At 40.4% G+C, this 26,830-nt stretch overlaps 1 protein-coding gene across 4 annotated transcripts in view; it reads right to left on the bottom strand.

Annotated features, from left to right (window-relative positions):
• The window catches only part of astn1 (astrotactin 1), a 152,690-nt gene that overhangs the window by 51,668 nt on the left and 74,192 nt on the right, over nt 1–26,830 (bottom strand). For all 4 annotated transcript variants that reach the window (XM_048989538.1, XM_048989539.1, XM_048989540.1 and 1 more), the window contains exons 8-11: nt 13,402–13,486; nt 6,318–6,392; nt 4,732–4,869; nt 452–602 (exon numbers count right to left, since the gene is read on the bottom strand). In XM_048989538.1, the coding sequence (XP_048845495.1) occupies nt 452–602; nt 4,732–4,869; nt 6,318–6,392; nt 13,402–13,486 (449 nt within the window). The remainder of the gene's footprint in view (nt 1–451; nt 603–4,731; nt 4,870–6,317; nt 6,393–13,401; nt 13,487–26,830) is intronic.

Here is a 26,830-nt window from a genome sequence, read left to right as displayed (position 1 = left end):
ATTTAACTGGATTAGCTGGTTTCGTCTGTGGCAGGTATTGATGTCATTGCCAGTTAAGAGCATTCATCTCCACTGCTTTGTCCTGTGCACTTGTATCTCCTCCTATCTAGTTTTGCACAACTGTTTTTCCCAAAACTCTGTCCTTGCTCTTGGAGCGAGTGTGTGTCCTGTTGCCCTCTTGTCCGAACGTCTGTCTGCCTTACCCTGCACCCCCTGGATAGATTATTTGGCTATTTGACCCCTGCTTCTGGTTTTGACTATGACTTTGGCTTTGCATCCTGCTTCTTCGTTAGCTCTGCATTTGGATTCCTGGTTCCGAAAAAGTCTAGTTACACATATTACTAGGTAAGTTAACAAATGACAGAAAAAATTTGTTTCATTTATGAGTACTAAGCGGGACTAAATTTCTTATATTAGGCTTGGGGAAAGGAAAGTTTTTCCACATACTCACCACACAGCCGCTAGAATCTAGCTTTCGATCTGAGATGCAGCGGAAGTTCCTGCTACAGCCCCCATTGTCCTTGGAACAATCACGTACTGGACCGAAGGAGTCCAGCAACACCTCAAGGCTATCAAAAGATGAGGAGACCATCAACTCCTCCCTGAGGAATGAAAACAAAAATGGGAGGCAATCATTCCAGCAGGATATGATAAAATGCTATATATCTGTATAATAGTTGGAGAAAAAATATTTCAAGAACTTTCTGAATTTCAAAAGGGTCCACAAAAGTGTGAAGTTGGTACCCGTCCATCCCTGGCCTACGTGTTCTGTCCCCGTTTGGCTAGCAGGTGCTGCTGGCCATCTTGTTCCCTCTGTCATGTCCCTAGTATGTTTGCTGCTGCATAGCTCAGTGGGTTGAGTGTGCAGCACTATAGACTGTAACCCTTTGATTATGGGTTTGAAGCTGGCCAAGGACCAGTTTTATCTGTTGATTTTTATTTCTTGTTTTCGCGTCCCAGTGCTTATTTTCTATTAAGTCAGTTAATTAATTTTTGTCCTATGTTTTCTCTGCTTGTGTTCTGCTCTGTTCCATTCTGATTCTGTCTAATTTTCCTTGTCTTCTATTCCTAGTATTTAATTCCCGGTATGTACAGTCAAACCTCGGATTGTGAGTAACTTGGTTTGAGAGTGTTTTGCAAGACGAGCAAAATTACTTAATAAATTTTGACTTAATAAATGAGCGAGGTCTTGCAATACAAGTATTAGGCCTATGTATACGCTATGTCTGCCGAGTGTCACGTAATAACTGACCCGATGGTTCTTCTCTCTCTCTCTCTATCTCTCTCTCACTCTATCACTGCGGGATTGTGGGTAATCATCTCCTATGCATGGTCCCAGTCAGTGTGCCTCACTCGTATAGTCAAAGTTTAGTAGAAAAGCACCACTCAAATAAGGGTGTAGCAGTGCGAGTGATGAATCAGTTTAACGACAATGCAATGTCCACATTTCCACGAACTCGAAAAGGAGGCAAAAGCCGCTGTTATTGGATAGGTTCCTTGTTAAAATCGCACAAAAAGAAAAAGATTCCAGTGAGCCAATAGATAGCAGTGATTCCGTTAGCTATAGTGAAAGTCGTCCTACAAATAACCCTCCTCTTCTCTTCTCTTCTCTGTCGTCTCCCTCACACCATCCATGATTATTTTCAAAGGTAAAGTGCAGGTTAATTTGTTTTATGTATTTTTACTTTATAATTGTACATTTTCATTTTTATATGAGTATTTTTGGATTGTGGAATGAATCATCTGAGTTTCTATTATTTCTAATGGGAAAATTTGCTTTGATATATGAGTGCTTTGGATTACGAGCACGTTTCCAGAATGCAATCCGAGATTTTACTGTAGTTAATATTCCTAGTTTTTGGTATTAAGTTCCCTAGTTCTGTGTGTGTTAATTATTAGTTTCACCTGTAGCCCGTTTTCTTGCCTGGCTTGTTAATTGTTCTTTTCTTTAGTTTGTTGTCCTGTCTCCTGTGTTGATTAGTTAATTGTTTATGTCCCACACCTGTTCCTTGTTTACGCTAGTTTTTAAGTATTAAAGTGCTTGTTCCTGCTCTGTTCCCCAGTGAGTTAGATGTCACTCTGTGCTAGGTTTGTGCTAGGTTGGTGCTAATGTTACCTCCTAGTTCTGGGGGGTGTTCCACGAAGTGGGATTAAGGGGAAGTCTGACTTAATTCGACAAGTCTGGCTCATTTAAGTGGGAGTTCTGTTCCATCAACATGTCTTAAATGAATCCCCGCTGAGCTACCATGGTAACTTATGCAAGTGAAGAAGTCTGCTCCAGACGAGGTTAACTGTCTCGCTTAGTTAAGCGACGTCTCAAAGAACATCCAACATGTAAGAATATATTCCCAAAATATCGTTCTGTCGGACGAAATGCTGCGCTCTCACTACTCATGTCATGTAATAAATATAATAAAGCTTATAAAAATCACATCTCAGATTTCCAATTAATTCCAAAAAAATAAAAATGAAAGCAGACCTATATTACAAAGGTCAAACATGAAATGCAATAACTGAAAATGAAAAAAATAAAAAATCAGGTAAAAGGAAGACTGTGTTTAGTCACAGTCTATTTTGAAAGTTTATTAGTAAAAAGCAAAGACAAGATATGGTTATTTGTGTGGATGCGATTGAAAGTATTTTATGGAGATAAAATAATACAGAATAACATTATACAGTAAGAATGACACATGAATTTAAGCCAGAAGGTTCCCCGTTGGCTATGGGGATTGAACCAGGAACTTTCGTGGTGTAAGACGAAAGCATAAACCACTGTTTCACCGTACCACTGTACTAACTTACGCATTTAGTCTGTCTGCAACTCTTTGCCAAGCCAACTCCCTGGCTGTATTTATGGCCACAGTATTGTCTTTTTTAGCGATTACATCTTCGTATTCTTCATACAGCTCCATCACCGCTCTTGTTTTACACACTTTCTGACTCATTTGATCGATCTATCGTTCATCTATTCATTTGGACTTCATAAATATCTCGGGAGTGCCCACTAAGTGAGACTATGCAAGTCTGTCTTGTTTGAGCCTTGATTAATTAAAGCTGAACTACGTTAGTGGAATGACATGAGGCTAAGTTTACAGATGGCATTAGTTTGAGTCTGACTTTTCTTTAGCTGCTTTCATGGAGTACCCCAGTTGTCCTTGTGTTGCCTTTTGTATGTTAGCTTATTGGTTTTCTTTTAATTTGTTTTTTCTCAAGTGTAGTTCTAACTCCTTGTGGTCCTTTGTTTTTGTATTATTGGTTTGTTAAATAAATCATATGTTTCTTGCAGCCATAAGTGGATTGTCGCTTTCTTTTACTGCCTGCAGCATGCCTCGGATCCTTGAAACAAAAGGGTTTTATATAATGATTTCTTAAAATCCATGCAATAAAGAATGGCTTATGATTTGAAAAATGTTACTGTGACAATGTTATGTTAAAGATATTTTGAATAGTACATTAAGACATGAAAAAGAAAATCAGAGTATACATCTGTGATGCCTTGCTCGTCCGCTCCTCTTGTGTGCCACGCCCCCTGATTACCCACGTGTGCTTCCCTGATCATACCCAGCTGTGTCCGATTACTTTGATTAGTCCTGTCCTATTTTAAGTCCTGGTCTTACCTGTTTCCCAGGTCTGTCATTGATGTGAGTCAGTGTCAAATGTTTCCTTCGCCCCGTCTCCCAAATAAATCCCCGTTTCCCGTCTTTTGCCTGGCAGCCTGCTTCCTGCTCGTTGCCTGCCCGAGCGATCGCCCGCTCTCTCACCCAGCGATCGTGGCGATCGTGACAACATCTAATTTAGTTTCTTAGCAATAAACGTATTGGTATATATAAATGTATTCTTAAAAAAACACTGAATGTTAATTGTATATCAGATAATAAAAATGTTTCTGTATTTATTCAAGTACATTTCACCAAGCACTGCAACTAACTGTAAATGCAACTTAGATGGTCATTTCTGTCTGGACTCTGCTCTGGACCATTCGTAAACGTTTTCAGGGTTAGGGTTAGGGTTAGTGTATTTTCAGGGTATTTATGTTGTTCCTTCATACATCCCAAAATCTTCATATAAATTTGCATACGAATGTTTCATGGCATCATTCGGTTTCCCTGCTGTATTGAAATAGCACCAAAGTGTAGACCAAAAACCAATGTTTGTACCAAATCATAAATTTTGTGCACCATTACACCCCTACAACTTACTGACCATAAAGAACACGTGACTATATTTTAATTGTAATTTACAAAGAGTGAAAAGAATACAAAATACCATGGTTAATCCATTGGGCCTTTTGTACGAGACCCCATTCTCTCAAATGTGCATCACTTTGTTTAAAAGCTTCTGCTTGATTAATAAAAAAAATGTGGCCTGGGGTGGACTTTTATTTCTTGAGCTCCACTCAAAAAGCCACTTTTTCCACCCATCCTTAGATGCTTTAAAACCTAAATAAACAGCTAGTGAGGAGAGTCAGAAGATCATAGTTAGCCACCAGGATAGTAGAACATGTTGCTTTAGCATCTCCAAAGTAACAAATTAATCACATATAAATAGTGTAGTTTCCAAATATGTGGTTTCAGTGGTGGCAAACCCTACCAATAAATATAACCATAATTAGGTGTTACCAACAAATCCATTCATTTCCTTAAAAATGGCATAATAACCATTTGCTATTTTTAATCAAGTCTTTACATGTAAAGCTAAAATGCCGTTTGCCATTTTAAAATGGAGTCTTACCTGACATCCACGGCGTCCTCCATTACGGTCATGTCTGTCTTGCACTTAGCTGAGGGATTGATGGCCAGTTCGGCGGGAGGGATGACGAAACTCTTGCTCAGGGGGAGCCACATGCCTTCCCCAAGAGTGTACGTGAATCTGAAGGCATGCAGACGCAGAGACAGACACTTTCACAGTCAACATTGCAGTATAATGCCATTGACTCTGTTTTGACTTGTGAATTTGAATGTCCCGAATGTTGAATTTGAGAGTGTATTAAAAACAATAAACAATTTTGACCTAATCTGCTTTTTTAAACTTCTACAACCAATGACCTCACAAGAAAATATGTAATGCAGGAACTGCCTTTGCAATCCTTAATTTCAAATTAAAATGTGATTTCTTTTTCTGGAAGTGAGAATAAAAAAATAAAAAATAAAACAAGACAAAAATATTAAAATCTACTATTTGATTTAATTTATCTGTAAATACATATTTATATAATCAAAACAGTTACCCATACACTTCATCTTTCCAGCCCACTAAAATAAGCTTGCACACCTTGTGAAAAACAAGTCGCTTGTTTCAGCACCACTTTACAATCAATACTCCAGTAGGCAAATCTAGACTTTTCTCCCAGGGGGTGCAATGTAAGAGAGTCCTCCATTAGCTCCATTAGCCATTCATCCACAAAAACAAATTTGTTAGAGAAAAATAGCAAATGCATTTTCAATTTAACATTACAATACAATTTCAAAATAATTTTTAATTTAATTGAATTTAATATTTTCAAATAGCATTTTCATCTGAACAGTAGGCAGTACACACACAGTAAAATCGCCTATGAATACTCCAAAAAGCTTGTTTAGGAGAATTCTCATGAAAGACATGCCAAAATCACAAACTCCAGTTTTTCAGATCTCTAAAATGTGTGATGATAAAAACTGTATCCATTTCTAAATCTTCAGCATTTCATAGATCTGCTTCTACAAGATTGCGATTTTTTACCCTTCCTGGACTGCTTATCCTGCAGAATAGGATCACAGAACTGAATATTAATCATCCATCCATCCTTTTTCCATACCCGTTTGTCCAATGCAGGGTTGCAGGGGGTCCGGAGCCTATCCCAAAAGATATGGGTGCAGAAGGCGAATAATAACCCAAGATGGGGTGCCAATCCATCACAGTGAATTTTAATAATGTAAAACATTATTTAAAGAGTGTGAGGGTTGAACACTTTTTTTTCATTTAAATGAAAATGTGAAGGTTTTTAAAAAGCTGCATGTTTGAATATTTGCAACTAATCAGTTTAGATCACTAATTATTATTCTGTTATGCAACATAACTAATTATAATAGCCGTCAGCAGACCCATGACCCTGTTCTGGATAAACAGAAGATGGATTGAAAGAATCATTCTCAGCCAAGGACTCATTGCATCTTTGTAATTGGATACCATTTTCGTAATCTGCCTCATAATGAACCTGGGATCAAATTAAAGATTAAAACTATTTAACTATTATTGTTTCCAACTTCAGTTCATAGAGTTACCTTAAGATTACACACTTGCTTTGACAAATGCATGATTCCTGAGAAGCCAGGTCTTACCTGAAAATGCGGTCGGAGGGCTGCTCTCCCATGACCAGATCAAAGCCCCTCTGGAAAATCGTGTAAGGCCAGGGTCTAGCAAATAGGAGGGAAGATTATGTCTAATCATGCCAAATTATTGTGTATGTTACATTAATTTATTTACCAAACACTTTTATCCAAAGCTGCGTAAAATTAAGGAAGCAGGGCCAGTCAGTGCCAGAAGCAATTGGGGTTAAGGGCCTTGATCAGTGGCTCAATGATGTCATCACTCTGCCAACCATGGGATCATGTCAAGATGTGAAGACATCACTGGGCCACTTAGCAAGACCCTTAAACCAAATTGCTCCATATACATACACACTTGCATTTTTTATTTAATTGCCCTTATCCTCCCTGGGGATCTCTCTGGGGGCACTATTAATTACCAGCTCATTCCCCCACATTGTGCTAAGAGGTTCTGTTGGGGATCTTGCCTGCCTGTAGCCATCAGGCACTACAGCAGCCCCTCCTGATGTGCCACCCCCACCTTCAGCTGTAACACATTCCAGGACAGCATCCATCCATCCATTTTCCAAACAGCTTATCCTACTGTGTCGTGGGGGGTCTGGAGCCTATCCTGGAAGCAATGGGCACGAGGCAGGGAACAACCCAGGATGGGGGGCTAGCCCATCGCAGGGCACACTCACACACCATTCACTCACACATGCACTCCTATGGGCAATTTAGTAACTCTAATTAGCCTCAGCATGTTTTTGGACTGTGGGGGGAAACCGGAGTACCCGGAGGAAACCCCACGACGACATGGGGAAAACATGCAAACTCCATACACATGTAACCCAGGCGGAGACTCGAACCCGGGTCCCAGAGGTGTGAGGCAACAGTGCTAACCACTGCACCACCGCCCCAGCACAGCATTTCATCTTTATATGAGTATAGATACAGCCATGGCCAAAAGTGTTGGCAGTGACACAATTGTCTTACGCAAAGTTTGCTGCTTCAGTTTTTGTGGTGGTGATTGGTGGAGTGATCATATGCATATTAATTCATTAGAAAGAGCTTCATTAGCATAATTAGTTAATTTTATCACAAAAACCATATTTTCACTGTATCACTTACACAAAATGACCAGCTAACATCCTTTCACTATAGTCATATCATCAGCACAGGGGAAAGTGTGAATGAATACAAGTCAGCTGAAATCACTCTGTCTTTCTGATTGAATTATAAGACTAGACTGATTGCTATAAAAAGAAGGCAGAAGTGTTTTAAATCATTGTCTTCTTGTGTTAGCAATAGTTACCTCTAATGAAACGTGCAGCCATCATGGCCTTACATGCCAGGAAATTGCTGCTAAGAATATTGCACCTGAAAGAACATTTTACTGGATAATCAAGGACTTCAGGGTGAGAGGTTCAATTGTGGTGAAGAATGCTTCAGGACATCCAAAACTATGCAGCAAGCGCCAGGACCAGGGACAGACTGGCCATCTGGACGTTCTGGAAAAGTCCAGAATGGCCGTCCAGCAAATGACCTGTCTGATTTATCATAGTGATGTGTTGGTCACGAACAAGCCGGTCATTTGAGGGGGCTCTTTTACACGAACCTCCCAGCTACCATCTGAGAGCCTTTTTTGTAACTTAATACAAGGCAGAATGTTTGGATGTTCTCTGCAGCACAGGTAGACACTCCATACAGTAATGATTGTGACCATAGATAAAAAATGTAGATGCCACATTTAGCGGGTGGACGTGCACCTGCACGGTTGCCATATTGGGGCAGTCAACACTGATAGTAAACTGCTTGGAAAAAGCATTTAGATGTACAAAAAGAAGAAACCTTAAAAACAAGCATTGCGGGATAACTTCTCATAAGTGGCAGTTTTATTGTATTTTATCGTGAACATGAATTATAACTTCCCACTATCCTGAAAATTACCTGATAATGTCATAATGATGGCTACCTAACAAAAATTAGCGGGAGAACATATTATAATGTCCCTGGTAGGGTCACCCGAGGCAGGTCCTGGGTGATGAACCAGACAAAATGCGGCTCATTAGACCTCTTATGAAGAAAAATAGTCCCCCCCCCGGAGCCAGACCTGGGGGTGGGGCTCGATGGCGAGCGCCTGGTGGCTAGGCCTGCACCCATGGGGCCTGGCCAGGCACACCCCGAAGAGGGAATATGGGTCCCCCCTCCAATGGGCTCACCACCTGCATAAGTCGGTGCACTGTAAGTTGGGGGGACCTTGGCGGGGACCTTGGCAGTGAGACCTGGAGTGGTGTGATTGGGAGGAACGGTCCCCCCGATCTGAACCCGAGTGGTGTTTTGTTATTGGACTTTCGTACTGTATTGTGCTCATTACAGATTGTCCATAATGAACACCATGATCAAACATAAGGGTGTCCATATTTGCGCTTGGCACCAGGACACCCTAGGCCGCAGTTCAATGATCGACTTTGTGATCGTGTCATCAGACTTGTGGCCACATGTGTTGGACACTCGGGTGAGGAAAGGGGCGGAGCTGTCAACTGATCACCACCTGGTGATGGGTTGGCTCCGCTGGTTGGGGAGGAAGCCAGCCAGGCCTGGCAGGCCCAAACGAATAGTGAGGGTTTACTGGGAACATCTAGCGGAATCCCCTGTCATGAGGAGCTTCAACTCCTACCTCCGGCAGAGCTTCTCCCAGGTCCTGGGGGAGGCGGGGGACATTGAGTCCGAATGGGCCATGTTCCACTCCTCCATTGTGGAGGCAGCTGACTGGGGCTGTGGCCGTAAGGTAGTCGGTGCCTATCATGGCGGAAATCCCCGAATCCATTGGTGAACACTGGTGGTGAGGGATGCTGTCAAGCTGCAGAAGGAGTCATATCGGGTCTTTTTGGTCTGTGGGACTCCAGAGGCAGCTGATGGGTAATGGCAGAACGTGGCTTTGCGGTCGCTGAGGCTAAAACTCTGATGTGGGAGGAGTTTGACGAGGTCATGGAGAATGACTTCCGGACGGCTTTGAGGAGATTCTGGTCCACCATCCGGTGGCTCAGGGTGGGAAAGCGGTGCAGTGTCAACACTGTTTATGGTGGGGATGGTGCGCTGCTGACCTCAACTCGGGACGTTTTGGGTTGGTGGAAGGAATACTTCGAAGACCTCCTCAATCCCACCGACACGCCTTCCGATATGGAAGCAGAGTCTGGGGACTTGGGGGTGGACTTGCTTATCTCTGGGGCGGAGGTCGCTGAGATGGTTAAAAAGCTCCTCGGTGTATAGATGTTGCAGGGCTGTCCTGGTTGACATGCATCTGCAGCATCGCGTAGACATCGGGGGCGGTGCCTCTGGATTGGCAGACCGGGGTGGTGGTCCCAGTTTTTAAGAAGGGGGACTGGAGGGTGTGTTCCAACTATAGGGAGATTACACTCCTCAGCCTCCCTGGTAAGGTCTATTCGAGCTGGAGAGCAGGGTTCATCGGATTGTCGAACCTCAGATTCAGGAGGAGCAGTGTGGTTTTCGCCTCAGCAGGGTCCTGGAGGGTGCGTGGGAGTTTGCTCAACCAGTCTACACGTGATTTGTAGATTTGGAGAAGGCATTTGACTGTGTCCCTCGTGGAGTCCTGTGGGGAGTGCTCCGGGAATATGGGGTGCCGGGCTTCCTCATAAGGGCTGTTCTGTCCCTGTATGACCTGTGTCAGAGCTTGGTCTGCATTGTCGGCAGCAAGTTGGACTCGTTTCCGGTGAGGGTTGGACTCCAGCAGGGCTGCCCTTTGTCACCGATCCTGTTCATAACTTTTATGGACAGAATTTCTAGGCACAGCCAGGGCATTGAGGGTGTCCAGTCTGGTGACTTCAGGATTAGGTCTGTGTTTTTTGCAGATGATGTGGTTCTGCTGTCTTCATCGGACCGTAACCTTCTGCTCTGACTGGAGCAGTTTGCAGCCAAGTGTGAAGCAGCTAGGATAAGAATCAGCACCTTCACATCCAAGGCCATGGTCCGCAGCCAGAAAAGGGTGGAATGCTCTCTGCGGATCGGGGAGGGGGTCGTTCTCCAAGTGGAGGAGTTTAAGTATCTCAGGGTCTTGTTTACAAGTGAGAGTACGATGGAGCGGGACATCGACAGGCAGATCGGGTGCTGCACCAGTTTGTTATGGCAAAGAAGGAGCTGAGTCAAAAGGCAAAGCTCTCAATTTACCAGTCAATCTACATCCCTACCCTCACCTATGGTCACGAGCTGTGGGTAGTGACTGAAAGAAGAAGATTGCGAATACAAGCGGAGTTTCTTCCGCAGGGTGGCTGGGCTCTCCCTTAGAAATAGGGTAAGAAGTTCTGTCATTTTGGAGAAACTCAGAGTAGAGCCATTGCTCCTCTGCATCGAGAGGAGCCAGATGAGGTGGCTCGGGCTTCTGCTTAGGATGCCTCCTGGTGAGATGTTCCGGGCAATTCCCACTGGGAGGAGGCCCCAGGGAAGACCCAGGACACGCCTGAGAGAATATGTCTCTCGGCAGGCCTGGGAATGCCTCGGGTTTCCCCTGGAGAAGCTGGACAGAGTGGCTGGGGAGAGGGAGTTTCCCTGCTTTGACTGCTGCCTCTGTGACCCGACGCAGATAAGCGATAGAGGATGGATCGATGAATGCCATTTTAAAATGAATTTGAGAAAGCACTTCTTTACACAGCGTGTAGTTAGAATATGAAATATTCTTCCTGTTAGTTTAGCGCAAGCTAAAGCCACTGTGCCATCTCACAACATAATAACATATCATGGAGACATGTAGCAGTGGATGGATAAATCAATTAAACATTTTCAAGTTGAAAACTGTTATTAACATGACATGCCCAGTAGATGGCAGTGTGGCATCTTGGCCAAGATGTGCCATGTAAACTGCACACACTGCATATACTTTTCACAGAGTTCATAGCTATCCTAGAATGATGACTGCGTCAGTCTCTGTAGTCTAAATTCATTAATCAATCATACATTTCCTCTGATGCAATTGACTATGACTGCTGACAATCAGCCTATGGATGGTGGTGGTATTCTTTTCAAAAATTGTATTTTAAAAATACCCATATGTACATTTATTAGCCTGTCTTAGCAATGTGCATTTCCACTGTACAGGTAAATTCTTTAAAAAGGTAAGAATATAACCAAACATTTACAATTTAACAGTAAACTCTTAAATTCTCAAAATACACTAGCATGTATTTGAGATAAGCTTGAAAAATATTTTTATGAGGCCCTTAAACCAGCTACTTATTCTCACCCTGAGGCTGCTAAACAATTTAACTATGAAAAATGTATTACATATTATACATTAAATAGAACACACCATGTCCCACATAAAGGTTCTTGCATGCATTAATCATCGCTATCACCGGAACACACATGTGCTATTTCATAGTTGCTTGTGCATGAAGAAACGAGAAAACCTGGACACTTCTGAAGCAGTATGTTGACCAAAGAGGAGATGACAATGGAATATTAAAAATGCTTAATAGCAGGCACCACTTCCAGGCAACCAGTATCTGAGGTTGCGGGTCTCGTCCAATTGAGGACGCGAAGCCAGAGAGAAAAGTGGTGCCACTGTGCAAACACCGTGCTAATCTGGCTAACTTCTGGCATCCCCTTTAAAGAGCTAGACTTCAAATTCTCTCTCCAACTGAGAATGTTCCCTACCCAAATTTTCAAGGCCAAGCATTCCGGCAGGTATCGCAATTGGAAAAGACCCAGTGAAACATATGAGAAAAATGCGAAAATAGTTAAAATAAAAAGCTACTAATGATTACATGTCTTGTTCATTACCTTGATAGGACTCAATTTTTATATTTGAACAGTGTATTATATAGCATATTATAAAAAAAATACACTGCCCGGCCATTTTTATTTATATCAGCAAATACTTAAGAGCCAATGACTGGATCATTATTACAGCTCAGCAACGTTATGCAGCGATACAGTAAAATCAGCTGAGTACTGAATGGCCAGGTTACACCTCCATCCATTATCAATGGATTTTTGGCATGGGCATACTCCAGAACAAGGATGCCAACATTCATTGGGTTCAAATTGTCAAAAAGTGGTTCAGGGAGCATAAGGAATCATTTTTACGCATGATTTGGTCACCACAGAGTTGAAGGTCTTTGGGATGTGCTGAAGGAGGTTTTATGGAGTGGTTCAACCCACGTGTCAATACAGGATCTCGGTGAGAAATGAATGCAAATCTGGATGAAAATAAATAGTGAGATGTTGCATAAGCTTGTGGAAACAATGCCATGACAAATGTGCAACAAAAAATTCAAATGGCGACCTTTCTTATGGCTGGGCAGTGTATTTTGAGTAAAGCCTGGATTGCAACTCCACTGTAAGTATATGATGCTGCTTATTCTATCTTCATCATTATATCCATATCTCTTGGGGAATGTGGTGAGGGTCCAAGATTCCTTACGAAACTAGTAATGCCCATTATTTTTAGTAAGTTGCCTCAGGGTATACAGTAATTGGTGACATATGGATTAGAAACCAGTTTATCCCAGTGTGGTGAAGATGGACTTGTTTGTCTGATAGCACATGGGAAAAATCACAGGGAATTGTACGCCACAAGGATATAGGAGAAATATAAGGTTTACCTGGGCACTTTCCTGGTTGCTAAGGCAACAAGAAGATTTCTGTGGCATTAATAGGTAAATGTTTTAAATGGACAAGAAGCAAAATAATATATCCTCGTCCATACATTATTAATATGCATTTATGATTGCTGGTACTGGACAATGAAGAATACAGCCATCTGAAACCTCAGAGTGCTTGTTAAGTACAGTATAGATACGAAGTCACCTGGCAGCAGTGCATTTGAATACATAGCTTGCTTCGGCTGTTCCTGTCCTCCTCACTTCTTAGGATAGTCACCTTATGGCTCAGGAATCTTTCTTACCCGAGACACTGTCTGTTTTGTCAATGATGATTCATCTCTGGCAATAACACAAGTACCAGCTTGCGGAAGGTACCTTTATACTTCTCAGAATATGTTGCTACATGTTTGGAGGAAAGTTACAGACACAGCAAACTTTTGCAGTATGATGTTTTGTCTTGTTGGTGTAGATGTGCCATAACAAAGAGGGCTGCTTACCCCTGATTGGGTCCCCACTCATTACGAATACAAAGGTGCTTATGGACAGGGTCCTTCATGTAGCCATCAAAGCAAAGGCATTCGCCTAGACAAAAAGCCAAACAAGCAGATAGCACTGTTATTTTGTTTCCTGCTATTATCTCGAGGTCAACATGACATTACATGCTTTAGCATTAGCAGACCAAACATGTGGCCCTGAGCTCTGGGAGGAGAGAAGGAAGATCAGATGCACATGGAATATTGAAATATATAATACACACACACACAGGTTTGTAATTACACACGTGGACAAAATTGTTGGTACCCTTCAGTCAATGAAAGAAAAACTCACACTGGTCACAGAAATAACTTTAATCTGACAAAAGTAATAATAAATAAAAATTCTATGAAATTTAACTAATAAAAGTCAGACATTGATTTTTAACCATGCTTCAACAGAATTAATAAAAAAAAAAAACTCATGAAACAGGCCTGGACAAAAATTATGGTACCCCTAACTTAATATTTTGTTGCACAACCTTTTGAGGCAATCACTGCAATCAAACGATTCCTGTAACTGTCAATGAGACTTCTGCACTTCTCAGCAGGTATTTTGGCCCACTCCTCATGAGCAAACTGCTCCAGTTGTCTCAGGTTTGAAGGGTGCCTTTTCCAGACGGCATGTTTCAGCTCTTTCCAAAGATGCTCAATAGGATTGAGGTCAGGGCTCATAGAAGGCCACTTTAGAATAGTCCAATGTTTTCCTCGTAGCCATTCTTGGGTGTTTTTAGCTGTGTGTTTTGGGTCATTGTCCTGCTGCAAGACCCATGACCTGCGACTGAGACCAAGCTTTCTGACACTGGCCAGCACATTTCTCTCTAGAATCCCTTGATAGTCTTGAGATTTCATTGTACCCTGCACAGATTCAAGACACCCTGTGCCAGATGCAGCAAAGCAGCCCCAGAACATAACAGAGCCTCCTCCATGTTTCACAGAAGGGACAGTGTTCTTTTCTTGATATGCTTCATTTTTCCATCTGTGAACATAGAGCTGATGTGCCTTGGCAAAAAGTTCAATTTTTGTCTCATCTGTCCATAGGACATTCTCCCAGAATCTTTGGCTTGTCCACATGTAGTTTGGCAAATTCCAGTCTGGCTTTTTTATGACTTGTTTTCAACAATGGTGTCCTCCTTGGTCGTCTCCCATGAAGTCCACTTTGGCTCAAACAACGACGGATGGTGCGATCTGACACTGATGTTCCTTGAGCTTGAAGTTCACCTTGGACCTCTTTAGAAGTTTTTCTGGGCTCTTTTGTTGCCATTCGTATTATCCGTCTCTTTGATTTGTCATCAATTTTCCTCCTGTGGCCACGTCCAGGGAGGTTGGCTACAGTCCCATGGATCTTAAAATTCTGAATAATATGTGCAACTGTAGTCACAGGAACATCAAGCTGCTTCGAGATGGTCTTATAGCCTTTACCTTTGACATGCTTGTCTATAATTTTCTTTCTAATCTCCTGAGACAACTCTTTCCTTCGCTTCCTCTGGTCCATGTTGAGTGTGGTACACACCATGTCACCAAACAACACAGTGACTACCTGGAGCCCTATATATAGGTCCACTGACTGATTACAAGATTGTAGACACCTGTGATGCTAATTAGTGGACACACCTTGGATTAACATGTCCCTTTGGTCACATTATTTTCAGTCTTTTCTAGGGGTACCATCATTTTTGTCCAGGCCTGTTTCATGAGTTTTTTTTTTTTATTAATTCTGTTGAAGCATGGTTGAAAATCAATGTCTGACTTTTATTAGTTAAATTTCATAGAATTTTTATTTATTATTACTTTTGTCAGATTAAAGTTATTTCTGTGACCATTGTGAGTTTTTCTTTCATTGACTGAAGGGTACCAACAATTTTGTCCACGTGTGTATATCATTGTGGGGACTCTCATTGATTTCTATGGGGAAAACTTTAATCCTAACATGACGACCTTAACCCCTACCCAGCCCTAACCTAAACCATAAGTAACCAAACAAAATACGAAACTTTTGGCATTTTTAATTAATTGATTGCATTCACAGATATTTCTGGGGACCTGAAGAATGGACCTCACGACATCAAAAATAACAGGTTCTTATTACATTGTGGGGAACATTTGGTCCCCACAACATAATATAAACATAATACACTCCCACACCCACACGCACAGACCTGTACTGGTACAGTATTAGTAGGGGGTGGCATGGGGGTGCAGTGGTTAGCCACCTCTAGAACCTGGGTTCTCCACCAGGGGCCATTTGTATGAAGTTTGCATGTTCTTCCTTGTGTCATTGTGTGGTTTTCTCTGGGTACTCTGGATTTTCCCCCACAGTCCAAAAACATGCTAATTGGCTAATTGGGCTTGCCAAATTACCCATAGACATGCGTGGGTGCATGACTGGTGTGTGAGTGTGCCCTATGATGGGATCACAGCCCATCCTGGGTTGTTCCCTGCCTTGTACCCATAGCCTCCGGGATAGGCTCTGGACCCCATGCGACCCTGAACAGGATAAGCAGTTTCAGAAAATGGATGGATGGAATGTAATATAAACACAATCCACCCCCCACACACACAGGTGGAGAAGTGCTGCCACCTCAGTCCAGCAGGGTTTGGGATTCACATTCCTCTGCTGCCTCACACTTGCAGGGTTGAGGGTATAAATGGCACATCCTCCTCATGCCTGCAGATTTGGGGATTTGAATTCTTCCTCATGCAGTAAATTTGCATTTTCTGACCATATTATGTGGGGCAGCCCATGTTTCTTTCTATAGTCCAAAGACATGTAGTCAGGTGAGACGGTGTTTCTAGTGTGATGTATGTATGTGCCCTGGGATGGAGTGGCATCCTGTCCAGAATGTTCCTCATACCATGTACCCCTGGCAAATGCCAAGTGCATCTGCGCCTGTTTCTGTCTCACCTCCTTGCTCTCCCCCTTCCAATTTAGACGTGACACAATCACTGAGGAGAATTCAGAATTGTCCCCAAAAAGGAAATTAATATTTGGTATATTTTGAATTGTTATACTCCAAAGAATCCTAAGCTTCTCTACATGTCTGAAGGGGAAAATTAACCTGTCAAATTCAATCTACCACTATCCATAATTTAATCTGAAAACCGCAGATAGTAAGATTCAAAAATAATCATGAAGGTTTGTTACAAGAGGCATTGAAACATGAAATTAACTAATATAAAAATATGATTTACAAAACATATATTACCACCTCATATTTATTTTATTAAAAATTGTCTTGGGCTGAATTCCTCAGGTTATCTAGCAGCTATAACAAAGATTCCAAAGCTAATAAAAAGCCTTTGACATGTGTGCCAAACTGTTATTCTGATTAGCTAAAAAATGCCAGAAACTGGTTGGTCATTGATCCTCCTAGCAATTGAGTAATATTTTAAATGCATTCTGCATCCATTCTCTCAGAAATGATAATAAATCTGAAAAACATTGTACAGTGCACGTTCCTTGATGCATATCCATGGAAATAAGCAGAAAGACCTTGGAAGAATATTAGTATTGTATTTTGGTGGTGCTGGATACATACTTACAATGTCCATCCATCCATTCATCCATCCATCCATCACTGCTTAGCCAGTACAGGTTCTCAGGGAACCTAGTGCCTATTTCAGGTAGTGCAGGGGTCAGCCAGGACAGACTGCTTGGCCATCACAGGCTAATATTTACGATACGATACACACAGTTAAATTGTTTAGTTATCAAATTTGCTATTATTTAAACACCAAAATAGTATTGTTTTATTAATTTGCTTTCTATGGTTTTCTTAGGCAACCTTTTGATAATAGTTTGCAATTTATAATTTGCAAAGGTTTCAACATCCATTCCTGGGTGTACCCTACTCACTGTGCTGCCTGGAACAGGCTATGGACCCCATGCAGCCCTGACAATGACTGGAAGATGGATGGATGGATGGACGGATGGATGGATGGATGGATGTAGTGAAATGTAAAATCAACACCTTGTTTTCTATCTGCGGGTGCGGTGGGTGGGTGGGTGGGGGGGTCGATTAGAGGTTTAGGCATAACTCGATTTTTCTTTTTTTTGTGTACAAAAGCCTCCCACATGCATTCACTGGAAAAACCCGCATAGGGTTGTTTTTGGGTAGACAGATAAGGGCAGGCAGCAAGACATTAATCTGACTGTTAAAAAAAGACTGCAAAAGACAATCGCTTAAAAACAAAGACACGCTCTTGATTTTGGCTCCAGTAGATGGGGGGAGGTGAATTGGAAAAACCAAAGCGACTGAAAACCTGCTGAGTTAGATAAAGAGGAGGCGAAGGTCAGCCAGTTACCAAGGCCCCTGAGCGCAATAAAGCCTCATGGGGGGAGGGGGGCAACAAACTGAGTGTTCACACTAATACTGATGATGCTCAACAAGCAAGGTTTATGTTTTGAGGACAAGGGGTCTCCATACCTTTTTGGGGTTGCTAAGGGTTAAATTTGTAATTCCATGTCTCATTCTCTATATGTAAAACTACCGCCGCCACATGAAACAATGTTTAATTATGTGAATGTGTCAGCGTGGCCATTTAAAAGTCACCCCTGGATTTGCTGTTACCATCCAGTATACCCAGACTTCTGGTGAACTTTAAAAAAATAGTTTGGTTATTCAATACCTCATGACGTTTAATTAAGTTGAGCTGGTGGTAAAATTTAACATATACGTGGAATGATTTGGGTGCCTCTGAGGAGAAGTTTGGGAACAGAACTGGTGCTCTTCTAATAAAATATTAATAACTTTTTAGAGAACAGAAGAAATCTGTGCTTGTTTTTATTGTCTTACTTGTGATTATTATACAGTACTGTGCAAAAGTGTTAGGCAGCCAAAAAAAAAAATACGTTTAAATAACTGTCATGTTGGTGAAAAATTATGCTGTTACGCCTGGCAAAGTGTGTCAGCTTAGCCATTTCAAAACCTCTGCTAAAATAACCCTATTATTTCCAGCAACTATACAATACACCCATGTATTTTTTGACATGACCACTAGCCCACCTCGTATATTTATTCAATATCTCGTTCACTTTTTTAACTAATTAAGTTAATTAATTAAGCGAGCTGGTGGTGAAATTTAATAAATACATAGAATGGTAGCTTGCACACTGCACTTCATATTGCACTCACCTAACTGTTAGCACTGCCTATAGTCTCTCTTACTTTGAGTAATTGCACATTTTATTTCCCCTACTCCTCCTGGGGGGTGCTGCCTGAAGACCTCAATCTATCAAGATATCCTGCACACCCTGCTACATGTGACGTTGCCATTACCAATGACGCCCCTGCATCCAGCTCGCCATTCTGCCTGATTCATCTTCCATGTATGACCCACTGCCTTACTTCTGATTGCCTGGTGATTGGAAGGAGAATCGGCATCGGCTTGTCATCACCTCCCTGCTCCCCGGTTGTGTCTCAAATTTTATGATCTGGACAGTGTGACTTGGCACTTAACCATCTCGCCTATTTGACTATCCCTGCCGGCCCCTGGAGGATGGGCTCCCACTTTGAGTCTGGTCCCTCCCTAGGTTTCTTCCTTCTTGGGAGTTTTTCCTTGCCACTGTCACCTATGGCTTACTCACTGGGGGCTTTGGGTGGGGATGCTGTAAAGCACTTTGTGACAATGTAATGTTGTGATAATGCGCTATATAAAAATAAATTTGTTTGTTGTTGTTGTTCGGGTGCCACTGAGGAGAAGTTTGGTAACTGAAGTGGTGTTCATCTAGCTATCCAAGTAGATATCAGTGACTTTTTGAAGAACAGAAGATATTTTTACTAGTTTTTATTGTGTTACTGGTAATTTTCATATGTTACTATGTTATATTATATTTTTTTGTTCTAAGAAAATGTGCACTTACTACCCAGATAAAGTTAAACATTTCTTTTGAGTGCCTAAGACTTTTATACTGTATATTGTAATATTAAATAACACTTTTTTCTAACAAATATACACTTACTTTCCAGACTAAGACTTGCCTAAAACTTTTGCACAGTACTGCATATGATACATAGGCTGCACATTTTTCATTTATATTTTTACACATTTGCAAACTCTGCGCCTTGTTTTGGTTTTCCAGACTGCATTGCATTATCTTAGCTCTGTCTATCCCCAAAGAAGGTTTTGTAAATAAACCTCAACTCCCTGCCAAGTTCCTGTATCATGACTCTGGCTGTTGTCCCACCCAGGGATGTTCTCACATAGTGGTTTACCTAAGTTTCTCTTAGAGCCATTGTTTTTTTTAATGAGTTTGTGGGGAATGGATGAGAAAAACAGCAACCCTATAATTCTTTTTCGCTAATTAGGGTCACTTTGACTTATATGGGAGGAATGTAATACTGCACATATAACGGTTGTTTGCTGTGTTTGGCAATAAAGAACAAGGTTTAAATTAATGTGTGCTTCCTCTTTTGTCCCTTGTCCGCTGTGGCAACAGCCTCCCGTGGTTAAAGAAAACACCATTCCCTCTGTCTTTGTTTTACTTTTACAATGGAAGCAGCATGCAACACTGCTAGTCTTTGTAGTAGATAGAATTAGGATAGAAAAACATCTTGGACATAGCTGTCCATTTGTGTAAAGACAGTATGAGTACATTCATATAACATTATGAGGTTTACAATACTGTTCCTCTCTGTGCTTCTAATGTAATATTAATGTTTTTAAAGATTTATTTAGCATATATTTTTGACCTATTTAATATCTTAATGATTAGCATTATTATGCATGAATACTGAACTTTGCCTATAAAATAATCACAGACTGGAAACAGAAAACAGAAAAATAGAAAACATTTGAATGCTGAATTCGGTCTATTTTGTTAAATTTAAAAAACCAGAATTAAGTTCCCTGTCCAATATCACGTTGATTTGTCTGCCACAAACTGAACGATTTGCATGCTTTTGCATTAAAGATTGTCACTCACAGCGACACTGTAAATGAGAACTTATTATTCTGGCTTGCTGGTGATGATTATGACAATAGCTTGTGGGAAGCTGACTGACTCTTAACAACTGGAATAGGGACTTGCCCTGTTAGGAAAACAGGGCAAGTTTTGTGAATGGAAATAATAATGAATATTTTAAAAGAGATAATAACTAGCTCAAGTTCCAGTGGGGATTTTATGTGAGTGTCACTTCAGCCTCAGGGCCTCGGAAACCTCCAGTAGAGGGCAGACTCTGAAGGAAAGACAGTGATAAAGATCAGCTCTGTTCCTTCATGCTACATCAGTGCCCTGCAGTCTGTGGTATGATGAATACAGGGCACAGTCAAATCATGGTAAAGAAGGCAGACAAATATACCAAAAAGATGCCCCTCAGAATTCAACAGGACATGGTGGAAAGGCCTGTCAAATATCTGAATGCTTTTGGGATTTGACTTCAATCTGATATGCCCTATTTAACTAGGATACGAAAACACCTCATATTACTCCCCACAAGAGGAGAAGAAATTTTGTTTTCTATTCAAACTTGTGCACGCAAGAAATGAATGGGAGCTTTGTTGCCCTGATTTTTTTCTGTGTGATGATGAGAAACACCACAGCCTGTCAAGGGATGAGGTTAGGTGACAAGACTACCAATGTTATTCAAAGAAATGCTACTTTATTCAACATGCAGGAAGCTCCAAAAAATGCACGAAAAAAGCAATATGTAAAAACTATGGTCAGGCAGCTGTTCTAGCAAAGCAATATTTTATGCATGTTTATTGCAATACTGCAGGATGTACTTCAGTCTTCAAAAACAGTAATGACTGACTATGGAAGTAAATTAATGACAAAAGTCATTGATGAAAAAAACACGTTGAATTACACTTATCAAATAAAAAAGCATTGCATTATTGATGCTTTGAATTTTTGGGGACTGTAATTTAATATGTGTATACATTTAAACATTGAACATTTCAACTGAAAACCTTTCAATTGTAATTTCATTGCTTAAATATTCCAGTACAAAAATATTCGGCTTCCAAAATTCAGTTCCAAAACATACGTATTTTAAAGTGCATGTTTATAATTCAACCACATGAATTCAGTTCATTTAATTTCGCCTCAAAATAAATTTGAAAAGAAGAAATTCAGAATTCCATGTGTTTTATTCAATTCTTTATTATTCAAGCAGTAATATTCAGTCGTCGTATTTACGCTTTACAATATTCAGTCCTGTTATTTTCGCTGTTTGAAATATGCTGCCAGAATTTCAGTGGTTTAAAATACGGTCCGAAATTCAACCCTCTACATCCGGGACCAGCAGGATGACTAATAGACTGCCGATAGAGTTTGTCTAACTGCTGTCCAAAATGGAGAAAGCGGGAAATACATGTACTGATTGACTTGGCAGCAGATTTTCGTTGATTGTGTTATTTATGTTTCTTGTCGTTTACTAGTCAATCCGATAACTTATTGCGCCCCCAAGTAATAGGTTTTTATGCAAGTAATTCGCTAGCTGCATTAATTATCATCAAACTTATCTTGCTAACGTAAGATGCCTGCGGGCACCTACAAGGTCCGCTAGCTTGCAAGCTGGCCAGCTAGGTAGTTGGGATGGGATAGTACTCGACTTGGAGACTGACAGGTCCGCGATGTCGGCGATGACACCAGAAGGGACCTTAATAGCACTTTTTGAAAGTATGATATGTCTAATTAATTAAGGAAAATACGGTGAAAATGAAACGGCATCCGACTGGGCTGGATGACACTGCCTGTGTCATCTTCTGTGTATGACCCTCTGCCTTACTTCTGGTTGCCTGGCGATTGGAGGGAGTGTCAGCACCGGCTTGTCATCTTCCCCCTGCTCCCCGGTCGTGTCTCAAATTTTATGATTTGGACAGTATGACTCGGCACTTAGCCATCTCTCCAGTTTGACTCTCCCTGCCGCCCTCTGGAGGTTGGGCTCCCCCTTTGAGTCTGGTCCTTCCCAAGGTTTCTTCCTTCTTGGGAGTTTTTCCTTGCCACTGTCGCCTATGGCTTACTCACTGGGGGCTTTGGGTGGGGATGCTGTAAATCGCTTTGAGACGATGTAATGTTGTGATAATGCGCTATACAAAAATAAATTTGTTTGTTTGTACTTGAACTTTGTCTGCTCGCAGGAATGCAATTTCCAGCATAGTAACCATCCCGCATAACATAACACAGGCTGTCACTGAACTGCTTCAACTAATCCAACGAAACCTGACATTCAGGGAGATACCCACTGTGACTGTTCAACAAGAGCAAGGACGAATGGGGCGACCACGTATATCACCATCATTTACTGTATACAACTAAAGAAACAGGCTATTCACAGCTTCAAACTAATAAACCTGTACAAGGTCGGCATTACTGCAGTGCTAGTTCAGCTTCTATCATACAAAATAATTATTAAAAATCATACAAAAATAAACTTTGTTTTTATATAGCATAACACAAAAACCACCGAAAGTATGTTTTGTTGCTAGGTTTTTTTCTTTGCCTCCCTATTAGGCCACTTTAAAAAAAAATTGGTTCTCGTCCCCGCCCGACCCGCCGAAATGCCTCCGACCCGAATTTTTTTTTATTTTCTATTTCGTAAAAATCTCATGGAAAATGCCCAAGAATGGCGAAATTTGAATTTCCCGCGCATTCCACATCGACGATTGATCCACATTGTGTAATCCTAGTCTTGGAATGGTTTCATGAACCTAAATTTGTCTCTACCTGAGATGGGCTGGTGCAAAGATTTAAATCTGGGGAAGTGATGTGGTACATGTTCTTAAGTACTTGTTTGTAGAGTTGCATTTCCTTATTCAACCATTCAGGTTCCTGTATTTTGTAAATTCCTCGTGTTTTAACATGTTTTAATACACTTTCTTTCTAGATATATATTTTTAAATCTTGGTTGTTCATTTAGAATGGGAATGACAAACAGAATATTGGTTTCAAATAGTATCATTTTTATATTCACGAATGAAACATCAGCATAAAGTATCCAAATCCATAGTTGGGAAGGCATTTATGAGATACACATGTATCAAGGAATTTACATTCTTGTATTTTCTTACATGTAATATATTTGAAACGCAACAAACGAAGAACTGAGGAGGCGTAATAAGTAGGTCTGCTCTCTTCGGTATGTATTTCAAAATGTATGTTCTTACATATTTTAAAGTCCAAACAGTCAATCAAAATTTGTAAAAAAAAAATAAAATCCCGCCCGCCCGACCCACCTCCTCCAAAAAAAGGACGAGAACCATTTTTTTTTTAAGTGGCCTTAGTTCCAGTGAATGGGTTTGAGTATAGCTGGGCATATGCCCTAAAAAATATCACAATAGAGATTTTCACCATGCCCATATTATGAAATCCATATGTAGAAAACAATATGACAGGTGGTTTCGAGGTTTTCTGATTGATGACCAAATTTAATTACTAATAGATATGGCGCGTGTGACTGGTTTGATAAGGGCGCTAGCAACTGAGTCATACCTTGATGTAATTTGTATAAATAGTGCATTATAACTATTAATTACGTAAGAAAACAAATGTTTAGCACGATTTTATTGTCATGCCCGGTGTTCTATAAATTCATCCTACCCGTGAATCCGTCCTACTTACGCTCACCGCGCATGTGCTTCTGAATATTTTTCCACTTTTGCGGAACGCCCATAAATCCGTGCTGCTCTTGTGGTTAACGTTACCTGCGGTGAGTATATAAAGATATATATTTATTTTTTCTTGTTTGTCAGATTTTATGGTAACGTTTTCTTGTTTGAGTGATTTTATGTTAACTTTGATTGTATGTTAACTGTAACAGTTTATGAATATACTATTAGTATATTTTAAGACAGAACACATGTATAACGTTATTTTTTATGCTAACCTGTAGTAGCTTGTCCTAGTCGTACACGTTGTACACATTTTTACCGTTTGTGTGGATTTATTTTATATTGTTTTCGCTACACAAATAATTACTAACAATTGAACTAGCTACCTAACTAGTTTTCATGGCAGCGAAAACACCTAGACTCTAAAAATCAATGCACCAAAGACAATCAAATGATCCTTAAGTGTTCATATGATTCTGTAGATAATAGGAAGGTTAAGTAAAACTTAATTTTAATGGTCATGACAATTTTTTTACTTTGTGGACACTCAGATTAGTTTGTATTTATTGCTAAATTGCCCATTGATTTTTTTGTTCATTATCACTAATTCATCTTTTTTCTTTATAGAAATGGAGAATAAATGGACAGAGATTTATGATTTTCTTTCTGTGGGATCATACCCATCTGGATTCGAGAAAGCACAAAAGCAAAATTTAAGAAGATATGCCTCAAAATTTACTCTAAAGGGTATGTTTGTTTTTTTTACTAATTACTTTTTTTTAATAAAAGTAATATATAGCACTATATGTCAAACCATTACAAAACAAAAACAAGAAATTACTTGTAACATGCACATCAGCTACAGAATTCGTCAAACAATTGAATATTTTTAATAATAGCCAATATTATGTTTTTTTTAATGTTCTTTATGTAGATGGAGAACTCATTCCTCAGGGGTCAGGGGAACCAGGGGCCCATCCCAGGGAAAACAGGGCTGGGTACAATGGTACAATCCATCACAGGGCACAATTACACTCACATTCACACACTATTATCAGTTTGGCCACCAGTCAGGCTACAATGCATGTGACTATAGGAGAAAACCATAGCACTTTGAGTAAACCCACCAAACACAGGGACAACATGCAAACTCTGCACACAGAGCCCCAGGTGGGGAATTGAACCTGCAGTTGTGAACCCCTTGCCCCCGTTTTAACCATGTCCCTATAACCAATGTTACTGTGCAAACCTAGATGGAGAACTTCAATATGGAACAAGGAGAGTGATCAAAACAAAAGAGGAGGCCAGGTCAATCTTCAGTGAGTTCCATTCATCACCTTTGGGAGGGCACACCGGGATCAACAAGACACGGAATGCCATATGTTCCAGATTCTACTGGTATGGCATGTCAGTGGACATTGAAAACTGGGTATGTATGAGTTGATGTATTTTCTTCAAATGAATGTGAAGACTCTACAGGCATGAAATGTTTTTATATCCTTTAGATCTTGGAATGTGATGAGTGCCAAAAGGTAGGGAGGCCTTTGACAGCTGTACAGACACTGGAGTGTATTAAGGTAATCCATAAAATTTTTTTTGAGACATTAAGATGCTAAATGGCTATAAATAAATGCATGCAGTATGTATATACAGTTCATACTCCAATCTCTACATGTACTTTTACAAATTTCAAATTGTATTTACTAGTATTTACCCCAAGAGTAAATACACACAAACATAGTGTGTTTTTGTTATAGGTGTCTGCTGTGTGGGAGCTGGTTGGAATAGATTTGACTGGACCATTGCCTAAAACCACTGATGGCTACCAGTATATCCTTACAGCGACAGATTACTTCTCTAAATGGGTTGAAGCATTTCCTTTGAAAGGAAAGTCTGCAACTGAAGTTGGAAGGCATCTCTGTTCCATGATTTACAGACACGGATGTCCGAAAAGAATTCTGTCAGATCAAGGAAGAGAATTTGTCAATGAAGTAATGAAGTAATGAATTTCTTTCTTTGTTTATTTACAAATTTATTTATTTAGTATTTAATAACTTTGTTTTTCTTTTAAAGCTCAACCGCAGCCTGTGTGAGATGTTGCACATTGAGAGAAGTGTAACTGCAGCCTACCATCCACAAACAAATGGACTGGATGAAAAAACAAACGACAATATAAAACGGTTGGTGTTTTATTTTTTTTGGATGTTTTATTTTTTGTGTGTTGTGACCAGATTTGTTATATTTACTAATTTTATAATTTTTTTATTTTAAATTATCTGTTAAGAGCTCTGAAGAAACTGGTTAACAACCAGCAGAATGACTGGGACATCTATCTGGATGCAACATTATTTTCTTTAAGGTCAAAGGTCCATACAACCACTAAACATTCACCATTTCTGCTTATGTACGGAAGAGAGGCAGTGTTTCCTTCACAGGTTCCCATTGAATTGCCAGTAAGTACAATTACTCATATCTTGACATAGTTTAGCATAGTTTCTTGTGACAAGGTGATTGCAAGCTAATGAATTGGGGCTTGAACAGCCATGGCAATTGCTTCTGAAAACAGCTACGACATGTTCCATTTTTTATATATCTATTTTATAATCAAATATAAGGTTTTGTAGTTTCAATGCAGATGTTTGTGCTGTTTTTGCAAACTGTCCTGTGGTAGAACTATGTCTTGAAAGTTTTCCACAGCTTTCTATGTACATACAGGGGGTGTAGATGTTTTCACCTTTTTATTTCTTAAATTGTTTACATTTAGGGGCAGCACGATGGGTTAGCGGTTGGCACTGTTGCCTCACAGCAATAAGGTCCTGGTTTCAAACCCGTTTGAATG

The sequence above is a fragment of the Brienomyrus brachyistius genome, chromosome 21 (genome assembly GCF_023856365.1).
Source record: "Brienomyrus brachyistius isolate T26 chromosome 21, BBRACH_0.4, whole genome shotgun sequence".
Taxonomy (NCBI): domain Eukaryota; kingdom Metazoa; phylum Chordata; class Actinopteri; order Osteoglossiformes; family Mormyridae; genus Brienomyrus; species Brienomyrus brachyistius.
The sequence above is the reverse complement of the archived record's forward strand: the minus strand, read 5'-3'. Positions and strand labels throughout refer to the sequence as shown.